This window comes from Chelonoidis abingdonii, chromosome 25 (assembly GCF_003597395.2).
Source record: "Chelonoidis abingdonii isolate Lonesome George chromosome 25, CheloAbing_2.0, whole genome shotgun sequence".
Taxonomy (NCBI): domain Eukaryota; kingdom Metazoa; phylum Chordata; order Testudines; family Testudinidae; genus Chelonoidis; species Chelonoidis abingdonii.
In genome coordinates this window covers 10,862,296-10,888,697 of record NC_133793.1, presented here as the reverse complement: position 1 = coordinate 10,888,697, position 26,402 = coordinate 10,862,296, and the positions used below count along the sequence as shown (strand labels likewise).

Below are 26,402 nucleotides of genomic sequence, written 5' to 3'. Positions count from 1 at the left end.
GCTTCTGTGTCGAGGAGGGATGGGGGGTATCCCAGCATTGTGTTTGTGTTGGGCTGTGGCTTAGCTAGCAGGAGAAGCTTCCCAGCTCTCAGGGGGTTCAGCTCTGGAGCAGGATCCTTAGGGCACTTGTGGAATCCCCGTTTTTGAAGGTTTTTAAGAACAGGGTGGACAAACACCGGCAGGGACAGTCTAGGTATGCGGGGTCCACCCCTTCCAGCCCTCCTCAGGGGGCATTACTGTACCGTGCTTTATGGAGCATTCACCCTTCCCGTGGAAGCCCGCAGGGTGCTAAGCTAGCTGGCCCAGCGCTGCCCTGCCCTGCATTAAGGGCCTGACTTTGCTTCTCTGCCCGTTTCAGGTCCATGCATCAGCTTCCCCGATACCCATGTCAGCAACTGTTCCACCAAGAGGCACCCAGTGGAGGAGGAGTTCAGGATGCGCGTGAAGCCCCCAGGCCCAGTGGTGACATCTGGTGCCATCCGCAGCTCACCTGACTACGTCCGCGAGCCCAAGTTCTACCAGGCAGGCCATCCTGGGCAGAGGCCAGCAGCGTGCCCGGCAGAGAAGGCCTTATCCTGTAGCGTGCTAAGCTTCCCTGAGGGTTCCTGCCCGGCGCTGGGCCGGGAGCACCAGTCCAGCTCGCTGCTCCATGGGGACCCGGCTGACAGGTGCCAGAGCCTCCACGCCCTTGGTCCCACCAAGGGAGAGGACTTCTCCTCGGCCAACGCTCTGGGCTGCACTAGCGACCCCCAGATCCTGGTGGGGGGCCTGGATGAGACAGCCACCCACGACCGCGCCCCCAAGACCTTCCCCAATGCGACGTTGGCCTCCGGCCGCTGTAACGTCGACAACATCGTCTTGCTGCTGAAGAGCAAGTGTGGCAACGGGCAAATCAACCTCCACCCGGTGGTGCAGCTGATCGACATCATGAAGGACCTCAACCGGCTCTCCGAGGACCTGAAGAACAGCGGTGTCCACCTGGACTGCGGCAGTCTGCGGCTCAACAGCCACCCAGCCCCCAGCGAGGAGAGCCGGATGCTGGCCAGCACCGGGGACCGAGATCTCCAGTACAGCTTCTTCTCCTCAGCCACGCTGGCCAACAGCATTCGCAGCCCGGAGGAGAGGGTGGCACAGTGCAACGCCAAACCCGAGCTGCCCAGGCAGACTCACCCTGCCCCCTCTGAGAAGGAGATGGAAGGAGGCAGGGAAAGTCCCCAGGTACCAGGATGCCAGAGCAGCGCTGCCCTGGCCTCAAAGCCACTCGGCAACCTGGACGAAGCCAGCTGCTCCGAGCCAGACCCCACGGATTACTCGGAGCTGGCTGATGCAGATATACTGAGTGAACTGGCCTCGCTGGGCTGTCCAGGGGCCCAGCTGCTGGAGTCTCAGTCTCTGGAGCCCCAGCCCCAGTTGCTATCAGCCCAGGAGCTCGATTCCCAGTCCCATTTACTAGATTCTCAATCTCTTGAGTCCCAGCCTCAGCTCCTAGATGCCCAGACTCTGGAGCCCCTGCCCGAGTCCCTGGAGCTGCAGAGTCTAGAGCCGCTGCCAGAGTCGCTGGGGCTCCAGTCTCTAGAGCCCTTGTCCGAGTCTCTGGAGCTCCAGTCTCTAGAGCCCTTGTCGGAGTCTCTGGAGCTCCAGTCCCTGGAGCCCCTGTCTGAGCCTCTGGGACTCCAGGCCCTGGATACTCTGCCCGAATCATTGGATCCCCAGCTCTTAGACTCCCAAGCCCAGCTGCTCGATCCCGAGGCCCAGTTACTGGACAATCCGTCCCTAGGGCCCCTGCCCAAGTTGCTGGAGCCGCAGCCCCAGCTCATGGCAGCCGAGCCCCTGGGGTCCCATCCGCTCCAGCCCCGCCTCGGTAGCTGCCGGCTGGGAGAGGTGATGAAGCGGGGCTCCTGCGTGGGGCGGGGCATAGGGCGGGGTGGGGACGACCACCGGAAATATGCGCTGCGCAGAACAGACAAACCAAAGATGCTCGGTCGCCGGCGGCGGGCGGGGCGGGGCCGGAGGGCGGAGGTCTCTGCCGAGAGCCGAGTCCTTCCCCTGGCCATGCCAGCAGAGGTAGTGCCAGGGCCAGCCGAGCCCAGCGTCTCCATCCTGCTGGCAGCTCCCGCCCTGGAGGCCGACGACATCCAGAAGGCAGCCCTGCAGGCCAAGAAGGGCAAATGCCGCGGGGTGCGCAAGATGGTGGTGAAGATGGCCAAGATTCCTGTCTCCTTGGGGAGGAGGAACAAGACCACCTACAAGGTCTCCTCCCTCAGCAGCAACCTGAGTGTGGAGGGCAAGGAGCTGACGGCCCGTACCTCCATGGAGCCCACCCCGCTGCTGAAGATGAAGAACAACGGCCGCAATGTGGTCGTAGTCTTCCCCCCCGGGGAGATGCCCATCATCCTGAAGCGCAAACGGGGGCGGCCCCCCAAAAACCTGCTGCTGGGGCCAGGCAAGCCCAAGGAGCCCACTCCAGAGGTGAAGAAGAGGAGGAGGAGGAAGCAGAAGCTGGCCTCGCCCCAGCCCTCCTACGTCGCCGACACCAACGACAGCAAGGCCGACTACTCGGATGTGCTAGCCAAGCTGGCCTTCCTGAACCGGCAGAGCCAGTGCTCAGGGCGCTGCTCCCCACCGCGCTGCTGGACCCCCAGTGAGCCCGAGTCCATCCACCAGGCCCCTGACACGCAGAGCATCTCCCACTTCCTGCACAGGGTGCAGGGCTTCCGCCGGCGCGGGGGCAAGGCGGGCAGCTTTGGCGGTCGGGGAGGGGGCCATGCCGCCCGCTCGTCCCGCTGTTCCTTCAGCGACTTCTTCGAGGGCATTGGGAAGAAGAAGAAGGCCCCCACGGCCGTGCACACTGACCCCATCCACCCTCGTAAGAGGGGCCGGCCAGAGCCGGATTCCGTGGGGAAGCCCAAGCGGAAGAGGCGGGCTCGCAAGAACGGGGTGCTCTTTCCAGAGCAGAACCCCAGCCAGAACTTCAGTGATGGCACCTCGGAGTGGGCCGGGGACAAGGAGAGCCCGTGGGCGCCGCACCACAGCCACCTCTCCAGCCAGGCTAGCAGGAACTGCAGCTACCAAGGGACAGAGTCCCGGGCATTCCATTCCTTGGCGCTGGAGTCCAGCTCTTCCAGCCGGGCCAGCTTCTTCACCGGGAGCAACCCGTCCTCCCAGACGGAGGTCAGCCAGGAGAGGCACAACCTCTTCACCGGCTACTTCCGCTCCCTGCTGGACTCGGATGACTCCTCGGACCTGCTGGACTTTGCCCTGTCAGCCTCGCGGTCCGAGTCACGGAAGTCCTCGGCCACCTACACGGCCCCGCCCAACACCATGCCCAGCCAGCGGGGCCTGGCCTCCTACCCTGGCAGGAGCGCCAAAGTCACGCCCGCTGCTGCCGCCACCACCGAGGCACCCTTCCATGCAGTCATGCCAAACCGGCAGTCCTTCTCCCACAGCCGGGCAGCCGGATATGGGGTCTCCCAGGCTGCCTCGGATTGCCGCGGGGCTGACGCTTTCCAGAAGCTGGTGCCGCTCTCGGCCGTATCCAGGTCACCCACTGCTCACCCCACCGCCACCACCAGCTATGCCCAGTACGGCAGCTACGGCTCGGGGCAGAGCGTGAAGCCCTCCAGCGTGTTCCAGCCGGGAAAGCAGTACCCCGCTGCCCAAGACTGTCCCAACAACAAGGACTGCAGCTTCGCCTACGGCAGTGGGAACAGCCTCCCTTCGTCCCCCAGCAGCGCCCACAGCGCTGGCTACGCCCAGCAGACAGTGGGGCCCAGCTTGCCGCTCAGCAAAGCCTCCTTCTTCACTAGCTCAGAGCCGGGCCAGTTCTCTAGCTCCTCGCACACACCCCTAAGGTGCGACAGCCGGGCCAGCACTGTGTCCCCCGGCGGCTACATGGTCCCCAAAGGTTCCGCTGCTTTCCAACCCTCGTCCGAGAACTGCCGACAGTTCCCCAGCGCTGCCCAGTGGACTTTCCGACAAGGCTACGGGGGGCTGGACTGGAGCTCCGAGGCCTTCAGCCAGCTCTATAACCCGGGCTTCGAGTGCCACATCAACGAACCCAACGTCATCCTGGACATCTCCAACTACACCCCCCAGAAGGCCAAGCAGCAGACGATCTCGGAGACCTTTTCTGAGTCCTCCTCCGACAGCACCCAGTTCAACCAGCCGACTGGGTACAGGCGGGCCAACAGCGAGGCCTCTTCCAGCGAAGGCCAGTCCAGCCTGTCCAGCCTGGAGAAGCTCATGATGGACTGGAACGAGGCCTCCTCGGCCCCGGGTTACAACTGGAATCAGAGCGTCCTGTTCCAAAGCAGCTCCAAGCCCGGGCGGGGAAGGCGGAAGAAGGTGGACATGTTCGACACCTCCCATCTGAACTTCTCCTCCTCTTCCTCCTCCTCCTCGGTGTATCCCTCCAAGAGGAGCACGGGGCCCAGGCAACCGCGGGGCTCCCGAGGGGCCTGCGCCTCCAAGAAGGAGCGGGGCACAGGGAAGGCCAAGTTCCCCACCAAAGCCCAGCAGGTCAACGCGCTGTTTCAAGAGAGCACAGACTTGGGGCTGGATTATTACAGCGGCGACAGCAGCATGTCCCCACTCCCCTCCCAGTCCCGGGGCTTCGGGCTCGGCGAGCGAGAGCCGGGCGACTACGCTGGGCCCTACTCCATGAACCCCTCCACCCCTTCCGACGGGACCTTCGTCCAAGGCTTTCAGAGCGATTCCCCTGGCCTGGGCCAGACAGACTTGGAGAGCAAACACTTCCCCGCCCTGCCACACCAGCTGACCGCCCCGGCCCAGCAGACTGTGTTCGAAGCCAGCTTGCAGAAAGCCTTCTCGCCCAACTGCTCCCCAACCCTGGCCTTCAAGGAGGATCTGCGGCCGAGCGACATCCGCAAGCTGCCAGCCTGCGAATCACTCAAGCACAGTATGCCAGGGAGCGGCCTGCCCCACCCTGCACACATGGCCTGCCGAGACCTCCCCATGCCTCAGCCCCTCTACGACTCCCCCAGCTGCAAAAACCCCAGCTACTGGTACTCGCCCAACTCCAGCACCCGGAGCCCCCCCTACGAGAACAAACCTGGGGCCAACCTGCTGGTGGACTTCATGGGGAGGGCTGACGCCTCCTGCCTCAACCCTCACCTGAGCAACCCCAACACCTCCAAGGGCGAGAAGGAGCCCCTCGAGATGGCCAGGGCTCACCACCGGGGGGCGTACGCTTGCCCCTTGATGAATGACTTGAATATCTCCCCAGTACCAAGAGACTCTATGCTGCAGCTGCAGGACAACTACAGGTACCCGAGCTTCCCGCCCCAAGGGCATCCCATCATGGCCGCGGCCCAGAAGAGCGGGTTTTTGGGTCCAATGGTAGAGCAACACCCTGAGGACACTTTTACAGTCACCTCATTGTAGTGTCATCTAAAGTGCCAACCGGACAACGAGGTTTTGTTACAGGGTAGGTTCTGGGAGGTGGGGCTCGGAGGGAGGGGAGGCACCGAGCTTGGCCCCTAACACCCAGGGACGCAGGCCTGGGCCGCCACGTTGGGAGGGCATGGTTAATCTTGGAGGATAAAGCGGGAGGGGGAGGATAGGAGGGGGAAGCCCTCCGGGACAAGGGGGGGGCAATGAATTGATGGGTGGGAGTGTGAGCTCAGAATGGGTTGGGGAGCGGATCCCCCAGCAAGGCTCAGGTGAGAGGCTCGGGGTCCCATGAGAATACCTGGAGGGGAACCGGTGCTTCTCACATGTTCACGTGTCTGCCCACACACATGCACAGGAGCTCTCACGTCACCCAGTCGGGGAGGTGACATCCTGATGCTAGAGTCTCTGTGTGTCTAGCTGCAGTACGTAGAGGAGACCTGTCCTTGGAGGGTCAGGGTGCAGGGAGAGGGCTGTATATCTAGCATCGACGGTGCCCTAGAGGTTTCAGAACATAACTGGCTGCTTCTTGGGCTAGTCTCACCTTTCTGTAACTGGGACCTGGGCATCCTGCCCCCCTGGATTTGCCAGCCAGTGGCTAAGCACGAGCCCCAGGGCACCCTTCCAGCTGCGGTGGTGTTATCTTCTGTGGGAAATCCTGATCCCCAGACTTGAAATCAGGGTGCTATCAGGAGCCAGATATCCTCGCTGGCCGATGGCTCCCAGATTCCAGTTCAGCCACGCTCTGTAGCTTGGGTTGCTAGGAGGGACTGTGGGTTTGTTTGCAGTGTGTGATAACTGTCCGGTCCCTCTGGGCTCTGTTGAGTAGGTCTGAGGATCCTGTGCGGGCCGCGGCAGGGAGGAGAGCCCTGCCCCACTTTGCACCTGTTCCCGCTACATCTCCAGACACAGGATTTGCCTAAACATCCCAAGCAGTGGTCTAAGCTTAAGCCCAGGCCCAGGGTTTCCATGGCACCAAGCCACGGAGGGCTTGGAGAGCTCCCTATTTCTCCCACTTCCCCCAGGGCTATCTGATTCCGTTCCCGGCGAGTCTGTTTGCACCCAGACTGTACTCCATGCCCTATTCGCAATAGAGATCATCCAGCCTCTCACTTCCTGACGGCTGCAAGGGCCGGAGGGCCTTGCTTCCCATGCAGAGCATTGCAAGAGGGCTGAGAGGCATTGATAGGGATGGTTTGTCATTAGATCAGCCAGAGGCAGGACATGGGAGGTTATTGACCAGTTGGTGGAATCCAGACTATATAGACTTGATGGGCAGGGCCCAGAATAGCAAGGGGTACAGCCCAGGTTGGTGCGAAAGGCCCATTGGCTTCAATTGCCCTTCACGGGTATAAACTAACTGAGGGTAAGATTGGATGGCGTGTGGGCTGGGATCTCCCCTCTCAGGGGAGTGAGATGGTTTGGAACAGGGAGCTGCCTCCTCTCTCCCCACACACACGCAGGTGTAAATCAGGAGTAACTCCACTGAAGCCAGGGGAAAGCCAGAGGGAGAGGGGAAGGTCTGTCTTTGTGGGCCCCAGGAGAGCTGGCTCTGCCGCAGACACCCTGGGTGGTCTGGGGCATGTCACTTAGCTCCCATTTAGCACATGACTAAGGCCTGGATCTCCCGAAATGCCCAGCGTTCAGCGTGCCGCCTGGAGCCAGATTTTCCAAAGAGTTCTGAGCTCATTTGCAAAACAGGCCACTTATGTCGCTGCCCCAGTCTCTCTCGGCATAAAACGGGGCTGTTCGTCTTTCATTTCTCCCACCCTGTGAGCCTGATTCTTCTTTATACTCTGGCCTCTTTATGCTGCTCCGAAACAGCAAGTCACGTTCCCATGGACTTTATGGCCTCTTTACGCTCCCAACGCCGTGTGAAGGGGCCTTAGTGTAAACAAGAATTGGGCCCGTTGTCTGGGTTGCTATTAAAACTGGAAGCTCTTTGGAGCAGGGCCTGTGTCTCACCACGTGTATGTACAGCACGAAGCACTGTGGGGTCTGTTCTCTACTGAGCCATCTAGGGGTGACCATAATCTCCAAGGGGATAGGCTGGGTTTGTCCTGGCCTTTTCTCACCCCAGTCTTCCGTCTCTTTCTTTTTCAGAGCTAATTTAGCCAGCACTTTTTCTGGAACACTTTTCAAGTTCTGTATTTAACTGAGATCGAGAACTGTTTGTTTGTTTGCTTTTCTAAAAAAAAAAGAGAAAAAAGAAAGAAAGAAAGCAGAGAAGAGGAAGAGAGAAGCCCCCTGTTTTTTTTAAAAAATAAGAACTCGCTCCGTCTCTGAACAACGTGGCTGTGATTTTTGGACCAAGCCGTGTTGTCGTGTCCCCCCTCCCCACACCTCCCGCTCCACAGCCTCTAGCAGAAAGACAATCGGACAGCAGCCGCCTCCTTCCCGCCCCCGCCTGCATGTGTGTGAGCCGACAGAGGGAAGGCAGCGGAACAGAACTCGGGACGGCGACGGGAGGGGCTGAGGGGGGCTGGGATTTTTTTGTTGGTTGGTTTGATTGTTTTTTCTACAAAAATAAATGAGATCTGTGAACTCGAAGGAAAAACTTACGGCTGCCGACCGAGGACTTGGCTACGTCCCCTCTTCCGCCACGTTTGCCGTTTTGGAGGATTTCGTTTATTTTTTATTCCCCAGTGTGTTTGTTTTTGGGGGTATTTTCGTTGCTTGACTTTTTTTTTTTTTTTTTTTTTTTTTTTTTTTTGGAGAGCCAAATAATAATATATATTAAAAACTTCTAGTAGATTAAAAAAGCCAGTGGATCGCCGGAGACACACCTATTGCCTGGTAAGTAACTGAGCAGGATCTCCCTCCCCTGCCCCCCAGAACCTGTTCCGGGAGTTGATGGCTGTGGGTGTTAGACGGTCGTCCTCTTCCCTGATGGATCTTGGGGGGGCTGGAGTCAGCCGCTTCTGCCGGTTATCAAGAGCCACTCAGGGTTGGCCGATTGCTGCCCAGAGGGCTCACGTTTGATGTGGGAGCTAAGGCTGTGGGTGGGTAAGGGAATGGCCTCTGCGTCCGGCGCAGACCGATTGTGGATCAAGGTAAGGCTGTCGGTTGATGTTATCTCTCGCCAGACGTGAGGTTTTAGTAGTGGAAGAACCGCTAGAGCAGCCCTGATTGGTCCACTGGAGCCCTGGGCCTCGGCCGCAGGGAAACTCCACTGTGGAGGCTCGCTAGGTTGTTAGGCTTGTGCCTTGCCTGCTGGGGAACCCTGGGGGACAGATCAGGACAACCTACCTGCTGCCGTCGGGCCGCGGAGACAGAGTCCCAGCCCGCCACACGCCCTAGACCCGCCAGCTTAGCCCGCCGAGACTCAGGTTCGGACAGGGAGAGGACCACTTGAGCAGTCTGCGGCCGCTCTACGAGGTTTGGCAGTGGAGAGCCCACGTGCAGGTGAGGACAGACTGCCGCTAGGGGTGCTCAGGAGCGTCGCGCAATTTTATAGGGACATGTTTCTGATTTTTGGGTACATATTTTCTTACACATAGGCGTCCTATTACCCTTTCCCCCTTCAGCCACATCCCCGTATTTTCTCACACCTTGCTGTCTGGTTCACCCTAAGCTTGCCACCCAACAGCACTCCCCAGGTCTGTGTTTTACACTCCTCACATCAGGGTGTCCTAAGTGCGCTAGACAATCCGCCCTCGCTTGCGCGTTTTGGGCATTTCCGGCGAGCTGGAGCAGCGTCTTGGCTCCTGCGGTTGTCTGAGATCAGGATCTGAGCTGCCACTGCGATTCCTACTTAGCTCTGCTCTGTCTTCCTTCCCCCAGTCTCTCCATCTCACCATCACCCTGCGACTTGCGCTCGCTCGCCTCCCCCGACACAACGACAGACATCTCCGCGCGCGCTCGCTGCGATGATAGAGATCGATCCTTATTCCGACTCGCCTGTGTCGGCGATGCCGTAGATTGCAGCGTCAGGTACACACTGAGCTGCTTGTATTGGAGGAGGCGTGCCGTGTCTTGGCCTTTGGACGCAAGGAGTGCTGTTCGCCCATCGCGGTCAGGCGTGATAGATATACACAGATCACGTCGTGTTTCATGGTGAGGTCTGGGTCTGCTAGCACGGAACACGGTGCAGTCTCCAGGCAAATGGGCGGTAAAAGGCTGGGTTCTGGCCCCCTCGCCCTCTGTGCCGGGGTGGGATTGATGAGGGGGCAACGAGCCCTTTCCTTCCAACCCTCCCCTGTGTAGCAGCGTGCAAGTCCTTCACCCCGGATCTGACCCTCTGGGGTGTACTGGCAAAAAGGGGGGCTTTACCTGCAGCTGGCCCCAATGCCCAGGTTTAACAAACACTCTCCCCGTGATGCTGTTGGCCTGGGGTGGAGTTTTCAGGGAGTTGGATTCTGTGAAACTGGAGGCTGGATGATGCGGTGAATAGCAGCACCTGCAGTGGTACCGTTGAGTGCTGGATGAGGAGGGCAAGGCAAACCTCACCAACGGCTGAGAGCACCTAATTATATATTAAAAACTTCACCAGTGGATCCGGAGACACCCTATTGCCTGGTAAGTAACTGAGCGGATCTCCCTCCTGCCCCCCAGACCTGTTACGAGTTGATGGCTGTGGTGTGTTAGAGGTCTCCTCTTCCCTGATGGAATCTTGGGGGCTGGAGTCAGCCGCTCTGTGCCGTTATCAGAGCCAGCTCAGTGGTGGCGATGCTGCAGAGGGCTCTTGATGTGGGAGCTAAGTGTGGGTGGGAAAGGAAGGCCTCTGCGTCCCGCAGCCGTGTGGATCAGTTAAGGCGTCGGTGAGTTACTCTGTGAGTTTAGTATGGAAATTAAGCTAATGCCCTGGAGGAAGGGCCCCCCCCCCCAGCCCTGCACTGATTTCAGCAGGATCGCTCCTGATTTACACTCGTGTCTGCGTCCCATCCAGCTCCCACTGCCGTCAACAGGAGTCTTTGCATTGGCTCCTTGAGGAGCCGGATCAGGCTGCCGGGGAGGGGAGACTCAGGTTCTGCTGCACCCCCTTGGCAGGCTGCCCCAGCTAGGCAAAGGGGCAGCCGTCAGCTCCATGCGGCTGGAGTCGCTACCTGTAGAAGTGGGTGTGAAAAACGGGACATGTGCTGATATGGGGTTGTGCACGCCTGTTTGGGTGTCAGCGTGTGCACACGCATGTTGGGCTGTGGGGGAGAGAGACACATTAGTGGATGGGTGTCCATATTTGCATGTTCCTTTGTGCATATACATGTCTGTGTGTACGCATGGCTGTGGGTGGGGTGGGGCGTGTCTGAATGCCTGTCTGTGTGTAGGACTTCAGATCAGTGCTTCTCAGCCTTTCTGTACTGGGGGCCTCTCTGGCCAGGAGCTGGCCCCAAGCCCTTCCCAGCTAGCAGTATAGGAAGGGTAGGCTGGCTGCCAGCCCATGAGCCCATCCGTGCCCCCCTGGGTAAGAACCCATGACTCGGATCCTCAGTCAAAGCCCGCTGCCTTGGGTTCCCTGCGTTCAGCCTGATTGATCCTTCCAGGTGTGTGCAATAGACCTCTCCATTCCCATCCCAGCTCTTTGCCTGGGAAGCCACTGGCTGTTCCCTGCCCCTCGCCCTGGCAGGCGGGACCCCTGAGCCCTGCAGAAGGAATCCACCTGTCCCAGCCCTTAGTCAGGGTGCAGTTAGAGCCGTCAGTGGCTGGGTAATTGAGTGCTAATTGCGTGCCAGGTTGTTTCTCACTTGCTCAGTGAGTTTCAGTAAGGGGCTCTACGTGGACAATGGAGCAATGTTGAATTAACAGGCCAGAACTGCCTTAGGAGTGGCACAATCAGGGCTCAGGTCAGGCCTTTCACGCTTAGCTTCTCTGTAGGCACCTAATGAAATGGGTCAACTTCCAGCAGTGTTCAGCATCCACTGAGAATCCCCCATCTGCCCCACTGAGAACAATGGGGAGTTCCCCCCATACACATCCCTCCCCCCACTGAGGATGGTGGGAGCTGCTGGGCACTGAGCTCTTGTTATTACAGTCACACCGAGAGGCCCCAGCTGCGATCCAGGCCCCGTTGTGCCAGGCGCTGTACATTCCCCCAGTGAGAGACGGGCCCAGCCTCAAAGCACTCACAATCTCAGTGGACGTGGTGGACAAAGGGGGACGTGGGACAGAGGAGAAGTGATGTACCCAAGGCAGAGCAAAGATTAGACTCCAGGTTCTCCTGACTCGCAGCCTAGTGTCTTATTCTCTAGCCTGTGCTGCCTGGCCAGCTGGTATGAAAATCTGCACTGAGCTCTCTTGACCCTCCAGCCTCTCATGCCCATGGGCGGATCCTGCAAGGCACTGAGTGCCTCTGAGAAATCTCCAAGGCCTCTCCAGGGCAGGATGGAGTCAGCGTTCCCACTGCCCTGGCTGTACCTGCCCTGTCGAAAAGCAGGAGCCCTCGGTCCCTTGGGCTGGAGGATTCGAAGCTCTGGGGCCTGGCAGTGGGGCCTGTGGGAGAGTGGCAGCCAGGCCTGCAGTACTGTCACCATCTCTAGCTCCCGGGGGGTGGGGGGCAGCACCATGGCCCATGCCCACAGCAGGCAGGCGTGTGCCCCTGTTTCCAAGCCAGCCCTTTCCAAGGGAAGGAGACTGACCCTGGGCTGGGGGGCAGCGCAGAGGGGGGGGTTTCTGCAGGGCGGGGAGCTGGCTGCGTGTTCGGGAGGGTGCTTGAGGCAGCGGGGTGAGCCTCAGGTTAATGCCCTGTCCTGCAGAGCAAACTCCCACTGCTCTCATGCCCACCAGCCCCTCGGCGGGCACCGCTCGGCAGAGCTCCCCTGGGGCGGTGGAGTCCTCCGAAGCCAGGGGAGCTGCGCCGAGTTACTCCAGCAGAGGATCTGGCCCTGCGGGGCCTGCTCTCAATAGGTGATTAGCTAAGCCGAGCCCAGCTCAGCTGCCGTATCTATGACAACTGATCTTGGCTCAGGCCTGAGCTCTCCTTGTTCCCCTTCCTTGGTGGCCTAATGGGCTCCAGAGGCTGACACGAAGGGCGAAGCCGGCACATTCCTTCACATTCTCATGCCTCTGGATCCTCCTGCTCGCTGGTCTCCTACCCTCCAAAGCTGGGCCCTCCAGGCTCCCAGGCAGCTTGTTTGCTTTGTCCAGCTCGGCACGACTGCCTGATGGCACAGGGCCGATGGGAGTAACTCAGCTGATGTCAGTGGAGTCACTCTGGATTTACATCAGTGTAACCCAGAGCGGAATCTGGCCCTTGGCGCGTTTCTTGTATCCGTTAACACAATGGATGTAGTGCAGATCTGGTTCCTATATTGGGCCTCCTACTCTGCGGTGTATGGCCAAGCAGCCGTACCCATTCCCTCCTGCCCCCACCATATGTGCCTGGTCCTCAAAGGCACCCAGGAAAGGTGCCACGGTGACAACTGGGTGCTACACGTGCACCCAGGTCCCCGCTGTGAGCGCAGCTCCAGAGAAGATGCATTGGCTCATATCAGAAAGTCGTCTGCTGCGTGGCAGGGAAATCTTTACCCTTCTCCCCTTGTGCTCTGGGCCAGACCTGGCTCCCTTCTAGCTTAAACAGGTTCTGCTGCTCTAGATGCTAAAATGCCTCTGAACTTCAGAAACCTGCCAAAACACACACATACACACACCGCAGTTTGAAACAAGCCAGGTTCCATCTGTATCTGTGCCATTGGGCAACCTGGAGCTCCTCACGGGTGTCAATCCAAAACCAGACCCCTGATCTACCTAGTGAGTCACCCCTCTGACAATGGCTGGGAGCAGATAGGTACTGGCCGAGCAACCAGTGGATATCCTGTGTGCTCTTTTGCAATCCTGTGCCATGAATAACATTTCTTCCTGATCCCCAGCTCATCAGGTTATGCCCTGAACCAGGAGGGCTGAGCGTCCTGGGAATTTTTATCCTATGCTAGTGTGATTGCAGATGGTTATGGTGGGATTGTCTTTGAACTTGACCCTGAGGGGCAGGTACCTCTGAGCAGTGAAGAGAGACTTTTCATGAGCGGCATGACCCGCAAAGTTCAATGGTTCTGCCTCTCAGCCCACGACAAGATGGTGTCATTGTAACTGTCCCGTTCATCTAACAGAACCTCAGCACCATAGTCTGGATTCGAATTGGGCTTTAAACTGCACTCACGCCTCTCCTGACACTATACTGGCCTGATCCCCTCTCGCTGCCAGCCATGGGACTCCCCTGACTCACGCCAGAGTAACCGAGAGCAGAGCCAGGCTCACAGAACGTATATGTCATGGTGATGAGTTCAGCACCACCCAGGGACCTGGCACGATTCCCAGCGCTGCCAGCAGAGAGGCAGAAGGGCCCTGCGGGTCAGGCATTGGCCTAGGGTGCAACTGACTTCAGTTCCTGCCTCTGCCTCAGGTTTCCTGTGGGACTTTGCACCAGTGTCAAGTTCCCCACCTTCGAAAGAGAAAGAGAACGTATGGCCTGCACCTGGCACCTCTGTGTCCTGCCACCCTTTGTCTGCCGGATTTATTTAGACTAAACGGTTTGGGGGCAGGGACTGTCTCCTATTCTAGGTTTGTCTACACTGGGCATGCTACAGCCACAGTTGTGACGCCGTAGCACTTCAGGGTAGACGCCGACCACAGACACGGGAGGGGTTCTCCTGCCCACAGAGGTGCTCCACCGCCCCGAGAGGCGGGAGCTGGGGCGACAGAAGAATTCTAGTGCTGTTTAGAGGGTTTGCTCGGCTTAACTCAGGGGGTGGGTATTTCACACTCCTGAGCACCGTCGTCAGGCCTGGCCTCGGTGTACATACCGTACCTAGCGCAGCGCTGAGGAACCCCAGCCGTGGACCTGGGGCTGGATTTTCAAAGGTGTTTAGCCACCTAAAGCTGCAAAGGAGTTGGGCATCATAGTGCCCTTCTGTGATTCGCCACCGGTTCTTGTCCCGCCCTCATCCCCATAGTGTCCTGCCTAGCGGCGTCTTTAGGCACCTAAATACTTTCTGCAGCTTTTGACCCCCGTTGTGCTAGACACTGAATGAAAACACAGGTCCTGCGCCCATGGCAAGACCCCCATTGACTGCAGCGGGTGTTGGATCAGACCCAGAGGCCTCCAAGGCCCCGGCGTGAGAGCAGTGTGTCATCAATCTCTGTATCATACCAGTGAGCGGGTGGAGGCAGGTGTGTCCCATTAATTTCCTCTCTCATTTTGTCTTTTGCAGCTTATATAAACAAATGAGAAGACCCCACCCTCGCCCATCCCAGCCATGAGTTCACTACACCACAGTCTAGCATCCACCGGCAACTCTGGGCAGGTTTTTTTTTTCTTTTTTTGGCAGGGGCGTGGGGAGATGGGGAACGTTCCCCACTCCCAAAGCATCTGCGTGCACCGAAATCCCAGCCAGAAGAGTGAACGGCGCCGCCCCGCTTTTCACCCGCCTGATCTCCACCCCAGGTTGGCCTCTCTGCCTCTCTTCTCCTCAGTCCCCCTTCTCCGCAACTTTCCACTCCTCTCCCACTCTGTTTGGCAGCAAAGATGCCCCCGGTCTCTGCTCTGTTTGGAAGCAGAGGGAAGTCTATTTTTTTTTTCTGCACAAAACCAGCAATTGTATATACTTTTGAAGAAAAGAAAAAATGTAAAAAAAAAAAAAAAAACCACAAAAAAAATCTAAAACAAAAAACCCACACACACGGAAAAAAAATTAAAAATGAATAATCAAAAAAAAATTGTTGAGAGGCAAATATGCAGGAGAAAGAAGCAAAAACCCACCAGTATGCACTGAGAAAATTTATTTACAGATCGATCGACAAAAAAAAAAAGTAACAATAACCTATTTATTGTATATACTGTTTTATTATAAATCGTGTCTTGTATATTGCATTCTGTACATCTGCTGTGGTTTGTGATGTGCAAATTCCGCATGGTTTCATTGGGTTTCGGTTGCCTTTTTTATGACAACGATGACTTTAGTTTTATTTTTATTATTATTAATAATAATTTTTTTGGCAGGACACACCCAAAGATCCAAATTTGTATAAAAAAAAAAAAGGAAGAAAAAGATTTAAAAAAAACACCACACCCTCTTTGTGGGGGAGAGGGGGTTGCTTGGTGGGGGGGACTTCGGGGAGATGGGGTTGTGGGGCCAGGAGTTGTCTGAGTTCTTGTTTGCCACTTGTGAGCTACACCAGTATTCCTTCCTCCATGCTTTTCCCAGCTGCGCCTGTGATGAGCTCAGGGTGTGTGTGTGTGCACACGTGGGTGGGCGACTTCTTATTTTTGCCCTCTCTTTATCCTGCCCCCCCCCGCCCTTTCCCAGGGTTTGGAAACTATGTACAGCTTTGTGGATTGTGCAAAAAAAACAAAACGAAAAAAAATGCCCTCCTGTGTTGTCCGTTACTGATCTAACCTGCAGTGCTTGTATGAACTACACCAGAAATCTGGTCACTTTCAGGCGGGGCGCCTGCTCTGAGCAGCCCTTCATTAAAGATCATGAGCTCCTCCTGCTTTATGATTTCTTTGAAAAGGCCCCTTGAGTCCATACCCCTCGCTCACCCCAAAAGTCCCTTTCGCTTTCCCACTCGACTGGTCTTTTTGTGTATTTAGGAAGGAATTTTTAATAGGCACTTTTTTATATTAAAAGAAACCTATATATTGAGCGATGAGGCTGCTTCTTTTTGCTTCTGTGAAGGGTTGGAGAGGATGATTGTGGGGGGGGGGTTAATGGAGTCTGTCTCCCCGCCCTCCCCCCCATCCCCCAGTGGTGCAAGGGGGTTCTGGAGCTCTGCAATGGATTAGCTGGTAATGGCGTGAGAGCTGTGATTATGCATTAGCTGGGGGGTTGGGTGTTGGCGGGGGAGGGGGATGGGTGTTGCTTACGAGCCTAGATCCGGAGCTAATGGGAGTTTAAAGCTGCCTGCTGGAAATAACCAGTATCCTGAGTGACAGGCAGCAGCCAAGTGAATGTGATTCACGGTGCAGGGCTTTGCACGCAGCCCTGTCAGTACTGGGATTTGCACTGCCAGCCTCTGAGGGGATGTCTGCCATGCAGCTGGGCGCGGGCCTCCCAGCCCAGAGAGACAGACGTGTGCTAGCCTGCTTAAAATAGCAGCGTGGCCCAGTGCGTGAGGGGGTTCTGTCCCAAGCCTCCACCGTGTTATTTTTTGCAGGCTAGCTCGAGCCCTGCTGGTGCGAGTCTCTGTGTGGATGTCTGCTAGGAGCCTTTTCCCAGCCACTGGTGCAACCATCATGGTGTTGGTGGGACCTGGGCATTTTTACCACCTGTGTTCAGCAAAGCTTAAGGGACCCAGGATGACAGTAAACATGCATGGGGAAAACAGGCTGAAATCTAGCTTGGACGAGGCCTGAGTGAGCCTGGAACAGTCTCTTCCAGGGCAGGGCTTTAGGAGATCGGCCTTTCCCCTCCAACGCGGAAGGAGAAAGCAGCCAAGCCAGGTTTCAGCCTAGCACTGAAAAAATCAAGTAGCAAATGGAACACTCAGCAAAGAGCTCCGGGGCTTCCCTCTGCAAGGCGAAAGCTGCCTCTTTATGGCAGATGCTTCGCTGGAGGGAACATGGAACCCACTAGGAGCACCAAAGGGCTGAAGCAGGACTTAACGCGGTGCATAGATCTTGTGGACTTGAGCAGTGCCTGTGCCTGCAGCTGGGGCTGAATTCCTTGCTTGTTACCAGGCCTGGCTTTGCAAACATGCCACAGGCAGGGGGAAGGCACCTGCTCTTTATCTGCTAAATGGCTTCTGCTTTGTCTCTTTCCTCATCGCCCCTGTTGTGTGTCATTTCAAATCCTCCCTCGTCCAAGAGGGGGTTTGGTGCTGGCTTAGTGCAAGCAGTGACAGATGTCAGGATCTGAGGGGCGTGGCTGGGTGCTGCTGGATTCCTGCAGCCAAAGTCTTGGGCTGGGGGCGGGGCCCACTGCAGGGTGGATGAGCAGAAATGGGAGAGTTGGGGCTCAGCTGGGACCATGCCGGAGCTGCAGTGGGAAAGGCCAGAGATGCATATTAGGAGGCAGGTTCCAGCGAGCGTGTTTACAGATGGGCTATGCTGCCAGTGCTCCTGGTAACTGGCGTTTTTCTTAAAGCCCTGGCTCTCAGCGTCGCGAATCTCAATTTCTATTGGGGAGGAAAGTACGTTGCTAGTTGTGCAGATAAAAGCTTGGACATGTGATGCTCTGAGACGAGGAGGTGAAGAAAACAAACCCCCAAGTCTAACTGATTTAAAAGACCTCATGATTTTTAACTTGATCTCATAATTTGATGGGGGGGGGGGCTGATTTTGAATGCTTGAGGTTGACCATGCAAGATGTAGGGGGAAGAGCAGCAAGATGCCCAGAGCCTCTGTTCCTTACAAGCAGGGATGGATGTGACTAGTGGGCCTGGGAGACAGGCTGCAATCCCAGGAGCTCTGCTCTGGAGAATGGCCTGATTCAGCGAAGGACTGCGAAAACCGCTTTCGTTTTTGGTAATAGCACCCAGGTGCCTGACTGGGACCAGATTCCTGCCTTTGGGCAGGCGCCTGTCAGAAGCAGCTCTGCTAAAGCCCTGACCCTGCTGTGGAAGGGGGAGAAGCAGGTTCCAGGAGGGAGAAGAGGAGACAAATAGCAGTGGACGGAGCCATCAAAGAGAGGTGACCGCTTGGACGGGGAAGGAGGTGATGGGTGAGACGCGTCTCTCGGCAGAGCCTTGCACTTCCAGCCTGGTGCATTATAATGCATCACCCATCATAGCAAGGGGCACAGTGAGCAGGAGTGGCAGACAGGCTTAGGGGCTATTGGGGCAGGGAGCCTGGCCTACTGGGTTTTAGTGCCAGCTCATCCTGTGTGACTTTGGAGTGAATCACCTCCAGCTGCCCTTGGTTTTCCTGACTAGGAAATGGGCATAATCAGGAGCTGAAGTACTGGGGAGGTAAGTGTTCGGTGTCTGCTGTGGCCCCACTGGCCATGGTATCACCCCTGAGCGGCTCTGCCTTGGGACTACATTGCCCCTTCTTGGTGACTGCTGCCTCCTTCTTGCATTCGATTTTACTCTAATGAGTAACAGGGTGGAATCAAGAGAAGGAAAACATAGCCCGCAAAACCCAGGGCCTAACTGTGAGGTCGGGGCCTGGTAGGTAGTAGAACAAGCTCCCAGGGGAAGAGGGGGAAGCCATGTTGCTTGGGACTTTTCAAGCTAGCTGGGAGACTATAGTGCTATAGACTAATCCTGCACTGGCACGGAGGGTATTACGGGGCCTAATTGCTCTTTGCTGTATCTGACGTCTGTGTTATCCAGAGCCTGACTAAACTCGTTAGTTGCAGCAGCAGTGAAATAGGCAACAGTGTTGGCGGCAAGTTGTTATGTTTCAGAGTCAACACCTCATTCAGATGAATGGAGAAATCCAAACCTCTCCCAGCGATTCTTCCAGATTGTCTATCTACAGGCGAAGACACACAGCCCTTCATGGGGGCCCATTGGAAGTGTTTTCTCTGCGACCATAAGAGTTGGAAATGGAGGGATTTAAGGAAGAATGAAAGGTTAAATGCTAACAAAATGAACAGGGCCAATGGAGAACAACTGGAGCTGTGAGCCTTGGGAATAGGAAAGCCCCACTCTTCACCCTCAGTGCCCACTGATACTGCAACACTGGATTCTTTAGCAATTGCAAAGTGCTTTAAGATCTTCTGCTGGAAGGTGGCTTGGAGGTTAAAAGTATTGTTGTTATTATTGACTTCCTATTTGTCCGATACCCAAAAACGAGGGGCATAGGAAAGCGACTGCTGCAGCAGGACGATGGGCTACAGCTGCTGCAGCGGGTGGCTTCGGTCCAGTAGCACAAATCAAGTTCTGTGGCATCTCTAGCCTGGAATGCGCTTACCACAGAAGCTGGGCACAGCTGGGTGCTCCCTGATGCAGCACAGCTGATGTAAATCGGGTGCAGTAATAGAGGTGAGGCAGCAGATTTGGGGGCTAGACAAGGGCTGGCCCCTGTAATGAGCAATGTGATGAGGGACGGCAGGGGAGGAGGAGGTGGCCAGTGGGTGGAGTGCAGAGGGCATAGGTGGCTTTCATGGGGACTCTGCACTGAGCGGGAGACAAGGCTTGGGGAGAACGGGTTAGGAAAGGAGGTTTTTGTGGCTGTGGGGAAAAGTCTGACAAGAAGAGGAAGGGATCATGTGCCGTGCTCCCCTGTTAATGGCAAAACTCCCATTGATTGCAGTGAAAATGGCCCTGCTACGTATGCACTTCTTGCACGAGACGGCGCACTCTGGTGTCCCAATGATTTTGGCGGGCGCTCAGCTCCCTGGGGCAGCAGGGCTCTGGGCCCAGCTGGAATGAGCCCCGGGGTCTGGATTTGAGCACTGGACACGAAGCCCTGGAAGCAGAAATTCTGTGTCCACCAGCCAGGGAGCAGATCCTGGCACAAGCTCCCCCTCCGCGGAGCAGCGGCTGGCGAAGCGCTAGGCAGCAGGCCCAGGCTGCTGTTGCTCAATGTGACCGTGGCCCCTTGAACATGATTGAACAGCACGCTGCCTGCTCGCCTCCCAGCCCGCCTCTCACTCAAGGCTGCGAGGAGCATGAATCAGAGCTGGCACTCAGTCTCCTGGCCATGGCGCTGCGCCCTTTGCTGTCCTTCGGTGTCAGGGAGGGATCCGGCCCCCCAGCACGCAGACCGAAGGGGGCTTTCCATGCCACAGTGACAGGGCGCTTGACAGATAGCTCAGCTTTGCTCGGCTCCCCACCAGCAACGAGAGAGGGAGAGTGCATCGACTTTGGCCTGCAGACAGGTTGAGAGAGAGAGAGACGGATGGGAAAAACGCCAGTGCCATCAAGGGAGCCCGGCACGCAAGTTCCAGGAACAGGAAGCTAAACCGGCCACCGCCGGCCGGGAGGGAGGGAGCCAGCCTTGGGGCCTGTGGGCTGGAGAGGCTGGCAAAGCGCGCCAGCTACCTGTGGGTGGGAAGAGGTTAGCAAGATCCGCAGGGTTATGGCTACTGCAGCTAAGTGCTTTTTGCATTGTTGAGGTGGGAGCAGAGGAAGGAGGTTGCCATGGAGAAAAACACATGATCCATACTGATGGACAAGGGGGGAGTGAGATCTGCCGCAGCAAGTATGAGAGGCTTGAAAGCCATCTGCACAGTGCCAGGAGAGAATGAGGGGTGTGGGGGGGGCTTGGACTCTCCGATGCAAACCCCACTCCCCCCCTTTGGGTGAGTGCTAAACCAGCCACCTTGGCATCTCCAGCCTCCCCCGCCCCCCTTTGTCTCTGACCCCTGCACGCACACGCCGAGGGAAAGGACACCGTCCCCCATGTTGCTTCTGAAGGCAAAAGAACCTCCCAAGTTCCTGCCTTCCCTCCTGTGCCATCATGGCCAAATCAAACAAGAACCTGGAAACAAATCAGAACACCGCCCCCCCGCTCGCCCACCCACCCAAGCCACCTGCCAATCTGCCACTTCTGAGCGTGACCTGATGGTGCCTGATTTAAAGGGCCAGCACCCCTATTTTCACAGAGTCTAGGCAGGCAGATGCAGAGTGGCATTTAAAGGGCCACAAGTCCTGATCGATATTGGCCTGCCGGGAGGGGCTGTGTTTGCAGTGAGCGAAGGGGATGGGCCCAGGAGGACGGGCTCTGGGGTTTTTCAGAAGGATTGAGTGAGGCGTGGCATCCGGCAATAGGCCACCCTGACATTTGCCTCCCTCCCCATCGGCAAACTGCTCCCTTGCCAGCAGGGCAAACGGAATGGGCCAGTGGGGCCTGAGACAGGCCGTTCGCTGCTACATGGCAGGATATGCAGTGGCTTGGAAAGGTTCAGCATGGGGAACAGGCTTCCAGCCAGAACTGCAAAATGCACAGCCTAGGGAAGACAGCACCCATTCCAGCCAGCTGCTCCAGGGCCTCTAACTCCTTCACCGCTGGTCCCCGTAGCCATTCTCTGGAAATGCATTTCCCCTGATGCACCAGCCACGAGAGGCTGCTCCATGGTGACTGCCACTGCCAGGGGTGGCTTCCAAACAAGCCTTTTCCAGGTCACAGCACAGCCGGCGTGGGTGCAGGTGCCCAGAAGCCCGAGTAACAAGGGCAGAGGGTTTGCAGGAGCTCTCAGGTGATGATGTCTCCATAGCAGCCACCCCACCATTGGCTTATACAGAATGAAGGCTTGGGACCAGATTTGCTTATTGCAAAAGTACCCGGCAGGCCTCAACGTTCGCCCTTCCTGCCCGCCCGTTGCTGAGGGAGTGATGCAAGGTTCGAATATTGCTTGCGTCTCACTGCATCCTGCCTGGGCCTTGTCTGCCCCTGTGCAGAGGGGTGGAAAAGAGCCACATGGATCCAGCTCCTGGAAGGACTCAGGCACCAGCAAGGAGATCAGGGGTGCAGGCTGAAGAGATCATGCTCCTAGGGGGCCGATGGCTTCAGCCAAGCTTTGCGGGGTGTCACGTCCAGGTGTTTGGGTGGGAGGAGTTAAAGTCCCCCCTACCCCCCCATTACACCAATACCCACGTCCCCTCCCTGTTCGGATGAGGGCAAAGCATTACTCCTGCACAAGGAAGCTGCAGGATGCTTGGCAAGGCGTAAGATGGGACTCAGCAGGGCTTGGCCGAGGATGGCTGGAGGTCTCCGAGCCGGGGGAGGGCACATCAGCAACATGGCTCAGAAAAATCCCCCTGAGCTTCCTTGAAATCCCATCACTGGGCAACCCCGAGCCCAGCCATCCCGCCCGGCTAGTGTGTGATGTGGCAGCTGCCAGGCCACCGACCCGGCCCCTTGCCACCCTCTTGCCCTGAGGCCAGCGGCTGGAATTGGCCTGCACGCGGCACTGTGGGGAGCCAGGCGCCACCCAGTGAGGCTGACGAGGAAGAAGAGCAGGGCCGTTGCCTGGCAACAACTCAGCTGTCTGTTGACCTAGAAGGAGCCGCTCACTCTTGATACAGCTGGTGTTTACATGGCGCCAAGGCTCTGCCTTCGCCTTCGCACGGAGCTAGAGCAAGGCCCTGGCCTCCTCCACCACTCCCCAGAGCCACTTGCAAAAGGCAAAGACAAAAGAGAGAGAGCACAGAGCGGGAGGCAGAGTCAGTTACACACACACGCACATGTGCACACGCAGACACACGTGCACATGCACACACACACATACAGAGCTTGGCAGGAGTGAGGCTGCTTGAGCCTCAATGCCATTGCTAGCTGTGCACTGCCCAGCCCCAGCCTTGAGGCAAGCAACCTCCTGAAAGGGCCTGGTGGCCCTTGCCCCTGCTGAGGTTGGTGGGTGTGACTGAGGCGGAGGGACTGGCACAGCCAGCGGGCGAGGCCCTGGGGAGAGAGGAATGACTAGTCACTAGAGTCAGACTGGGGTGCTCACTGCTAGCACTTAGCACCACATAGTGAATGTTTTTGTCTTTCAAAGTACATAGTGAATGTTAACAGATGACACCTCCCCCTGAGAAGTGGCTAAGTGTTGTTAAACCCCCATCTCACTGATGGGGAAACTGAGGCACAGGAGGGTGGAAGGAACTTGCCCAAGGCTGCACAGTGAGTCAGTGTCAGGATTAGAACTCAAGCGTTTCTGGCTCCCAGCCATATGCTTGAGCTGCTCCACTCCACAGCTCCCTGTTTATACCCCTGAATCAGGGTGTATTGTTTGTAGTGGGGGAGGGATAGCTCAGTGGTCCCAGCATTGGCTTGCTAAACCCAGGGTTGTGAGTTCAATTCTCAGAGAAAAATATAAGTGTCAGGGACAGTACTTGGTCCTGCTAGTGAAGGCAGGGGAGTGGACTCAATGACCCTCAAGGTCCTTTCCAGCTCTGTGAGAGAGGTATATCTCCATATATAGGCCCCATTGCATCATTGCTCTGCACCTGGTGCACTAGTGTAAAAAGGGGGCAAAATACTACAGCATTCTGAACTGGTAGCATTTTCACACTCACCTTGCACTGGTGGAAAGCACTGCACAAGTGACCACAGATCCCACCCTGATTTACTTGCCTACCTGAGGGCCCGGGTGTCCCCAGGTGTAAGGTTACCCTTTCTGCCCTCACATAGAGTTCTACGCTGTAAGTGTTAAGGTTAAGTTATAATTTCTATTCAAATCACTCTTTTCGGTCACTCTTAATTACGACAAGAAACGAATTCCTTTTGTACTGAAAAGGCCTATGCTTGGTCCCAAGATTATTCTTTTTTATTATTGTTGCAAAGTTTCAGACAAATTAGTTTAGATTTACCTAGTTCCTAGTGTATGGTGGGGGAAAAAATCCTTCCTATGCACCAGTGAATAATTTTGCATTCAGGTACCATGAGCAAGAGACTGATTCTAGGCACTGCAAATCTGGCTTGTTGTGCAGATCTCCCTGAGATCTGAGACTTGAGTCTAGTTTGAAGACGCTTGCTATTGTAGTTTTAAAGTTATGAGCATTTAAAAGGGCCAGCTTCACAGCTGCACAGCAGAATTTTTCCAACTTTAAATGGTCAGCATTTTCAAACGCCTGATCTGATTGTCTTGAACCACAGCTTGATTTTTAAGACTCATTTAAAAACAGTTTGCACTAGTTACGTGGCTGAGAAAAAGCTTTTCCGATTGGTTTGATTGCTATGTTTTTTATCAGCGTAATCCAGCCTCTCCTATCAGCACAGCTCCTAGACGTGTGTAGTTGATTACAAAGTTTTGCCAGCAGAGCTACTTGAAAATGACTTTAGATTTTTTGGGGGGCGGGGGCTGAAATAATCATATTGAGTTGATTAATTAATTGTAATAGCATGTGCCTATCAAACATGATTTACATAGATTATAGATCTCTATTATCAGAAATGATTCCAGATTCAAGCTGGTGTTATGTTGACTTTGAAAAACATCTGCCCCCAGCCACACAAACCTACTGTCTGACAGCAGAATGTGCCTCAGCTGTTACGGCAGCACAAGGGAGGAAAGGTGGTATCTCAGGTAGCTTAGAGGCCCAAATTAAGATTGGGCCCCATTGCGCTAGGGGCTGTACATGGTAACAGTCAGTCCTGGTCCCCCAAAGCCTACAATCTATAAATAGATAAAACAGAGAAACGGCAAGTGGCTTGTCTGAAGTCAAGCAGCAGAGTTAACATTTGAAGCCAGGGACCATGGGTCTCAAACACTGCTCTACAATAGTCTTTAGCACTAGCAGGTTCCAACCTACCATCCTGAGCTGGGCTAAGCACAGTCAGAATAAGGAGCTGATCTCAGACAGCAGACCCCCAATCCTGGGAGCGGATTGGCAAAATTCTGGGGGCCCTTGATCAGTCCACAGCCCCTACTTAAACCCAGCACAGGAAGAGGAAGCTGTCTATGGCAGTGGGATTCACTTTGCCTTGGAGTGTGTGTCCCCTGTGGCTCCTGCTCCTCTGGCTTGACTTCCTGGCATCCTGGCCTGATGCTGGTTATCAATCTGTGGTTCTGCTCTTGAGTTTGTCTCCTGCTTCTGATCTCCTGGTAACCTGATCCTTCCTGTCTCCTGACACTCGAGTCTCTGTTTGCCCTTTGGCCTGGCTTGGATTCTGACCTGGCCTGACTCCTGCTTTGACCACTAGGTCAGACTGCCCATGTCCTGTCGTGACACCAGGTCTTGGCTCTCTGTTAGACCGCACCGCCTCTCCATAAGGCAAGGGACTATGTAGAGCAAATGACCCTGTGGCTCCTCTTCAGGTTAGCTGTGCTCTCAGCAGGATCCGTGGGAGATGGCAGACTTCTCCAGAGCATGGCCAGGGCTTTGGGAAGGCCTGGTGCAGACGCAGTGCGGTGCTCAGATACCGCGGTGATGGACCCATCGGAAATCCAGCTACATTCGGTAACAGCGTGAGCTATATCGAGGGTGAGCATTGTACAGTACGGGCTGGGCCCTTCAGCAGATGGCTGGGGGGAGGCATAGCCAGTTAATTGGCCATCGCCAGGCTAGGCATGGCGATGCAGTGACTCTGGCATAGGCTGCGTACACAGAGCTGTCCTGGGAAATCTGGGTCCTTGGCAAATCCATACAAGTGCCACCCCCATTGCTGCAAGGAGTAAAGTTTAGTCTACAACTCCATCTGGGCCACACTACCCCGCCCTGCCCCCTGTGGGAGAGGCTCATCCCCACTGGAGGGGGAAGGACCATGCCCAGATCCAGTGGTGGGTGTGTACCGGCATGGGGGGCATGCGATAGCCCAGGCACCCCACAGGGAGGCACCAGCAGCATTTCCATGTGTCCCTGCTGGGATGGGAGCCTCCTGCAGCTGCCACTTTGGCAGCATTCCTGGCTCCAGAGCCCAGTGGGGTCTGGACAGACATGGATGGGGACAATAGAGGCTAGGCATGGTGTGGCCAATATATGCTATTGGGTTACGAAATTATGGCCCGGACTCCTGGCTTTGCCTGGGCACCATCTAGCCGGGATGTGGGACAGCATGGAGCTGGGTATGGCCATGGATGGGTTGGGTTTGGGCACATGGGTGGGTGCAGACTGGACAAGCAGGGCATGGGAGCATCTGGGCAATGGCACAGGCATGGCATGGATCCACAGGGCCTGGGTGGGTTTGGATACATGGCACAGGCATGGCATGAATCCACAGGACACGGGTGGGTTTGGGCATGTGGTCCATGTGTGGCATGGATCCACAGGGCACGGGTGGGTTTGGGCACATGGCCCAGGCACAGCATGGCACTGGACACACAGGACATGGCCCCCACAGCTGGCTTTGGGTCCAGCACGGTGGGCACAGGGAAGTTTGGGCATGTGGCCCAGGTGTGGCATGGATCCACAGGGCAGGGGAGTGTTTGGGCACATGGCTCAGGCGTGGCATGGATCCACAGGGCACAGGTGGGTTTGGGCACGTAGCCTGGGCGTAGCACGGATCCACAGGGCACGGGAGCATTTGGGCACAGGGCACAGGTGGATTTGGGCACGTGGCCTGGGCATGGCATGAATCCACAGGGCATGGGAGGATTTGGGCCTGTGGCCCAGGCGTGGCATGAATCCACAGGGCATGGGAGTGTTTGGGCACATGGCACAGGCATGGCATGGATCCCCAGGACATTGGAGCATCTGAGCACATGGCACGGGTGTGGCAGGGATCCAGTGGGCAC

The 26,402-nt window shown here is 56.5% G+C and overlaps 1 protein-coding gene and 1 long non-coding RNA gene across 3 annotated transcripts in view; both read left to right on the top strand.

The window, feature by feature from the left end:
- Positions 1 to 7,631, top strand: part of AHDC1 (AT-hook DNA binding motif containing 1) — a 101,367-nt gene extending 93,736 nt beyond the window's left edge. For both annotated transcript variants that reach the window (XM_032802985.2, XM_032802984.2), the window contains exons 5-6: positions 359 to 5,446; positions 7,513 to 7,631. In XM_032802985.2, coding sequence (XP_032658876.1) covers positions 359 to 5,403 — 5,045 coding nt within the window. In that variant the 3' untranslated portion in view covers positions 5,404 to 5,446; positions 7,513 to 7,631. The remainder of the gene's footprint in view (positions 1 to 358; positions 5,447 to 7,512) is intronic.
- Positions 7,632 to 8,172: 541 nt separating this feature from the next.
- Positions 8,173 to 15,339, top strand: LOC116838003 (uncharacterized). The gene is made up of 2 exons (XR_012654861.1): positions 8,173 to 8,205; positions 14,550 to 15,339. It is a non-coding gene; the product is annotated as an uncharacterized LOC116838003 (long non-coding RNA).
- The last annotated feature ends 11,063 nt before the right edge of the window (positions 15,340 to 26,402 follow it).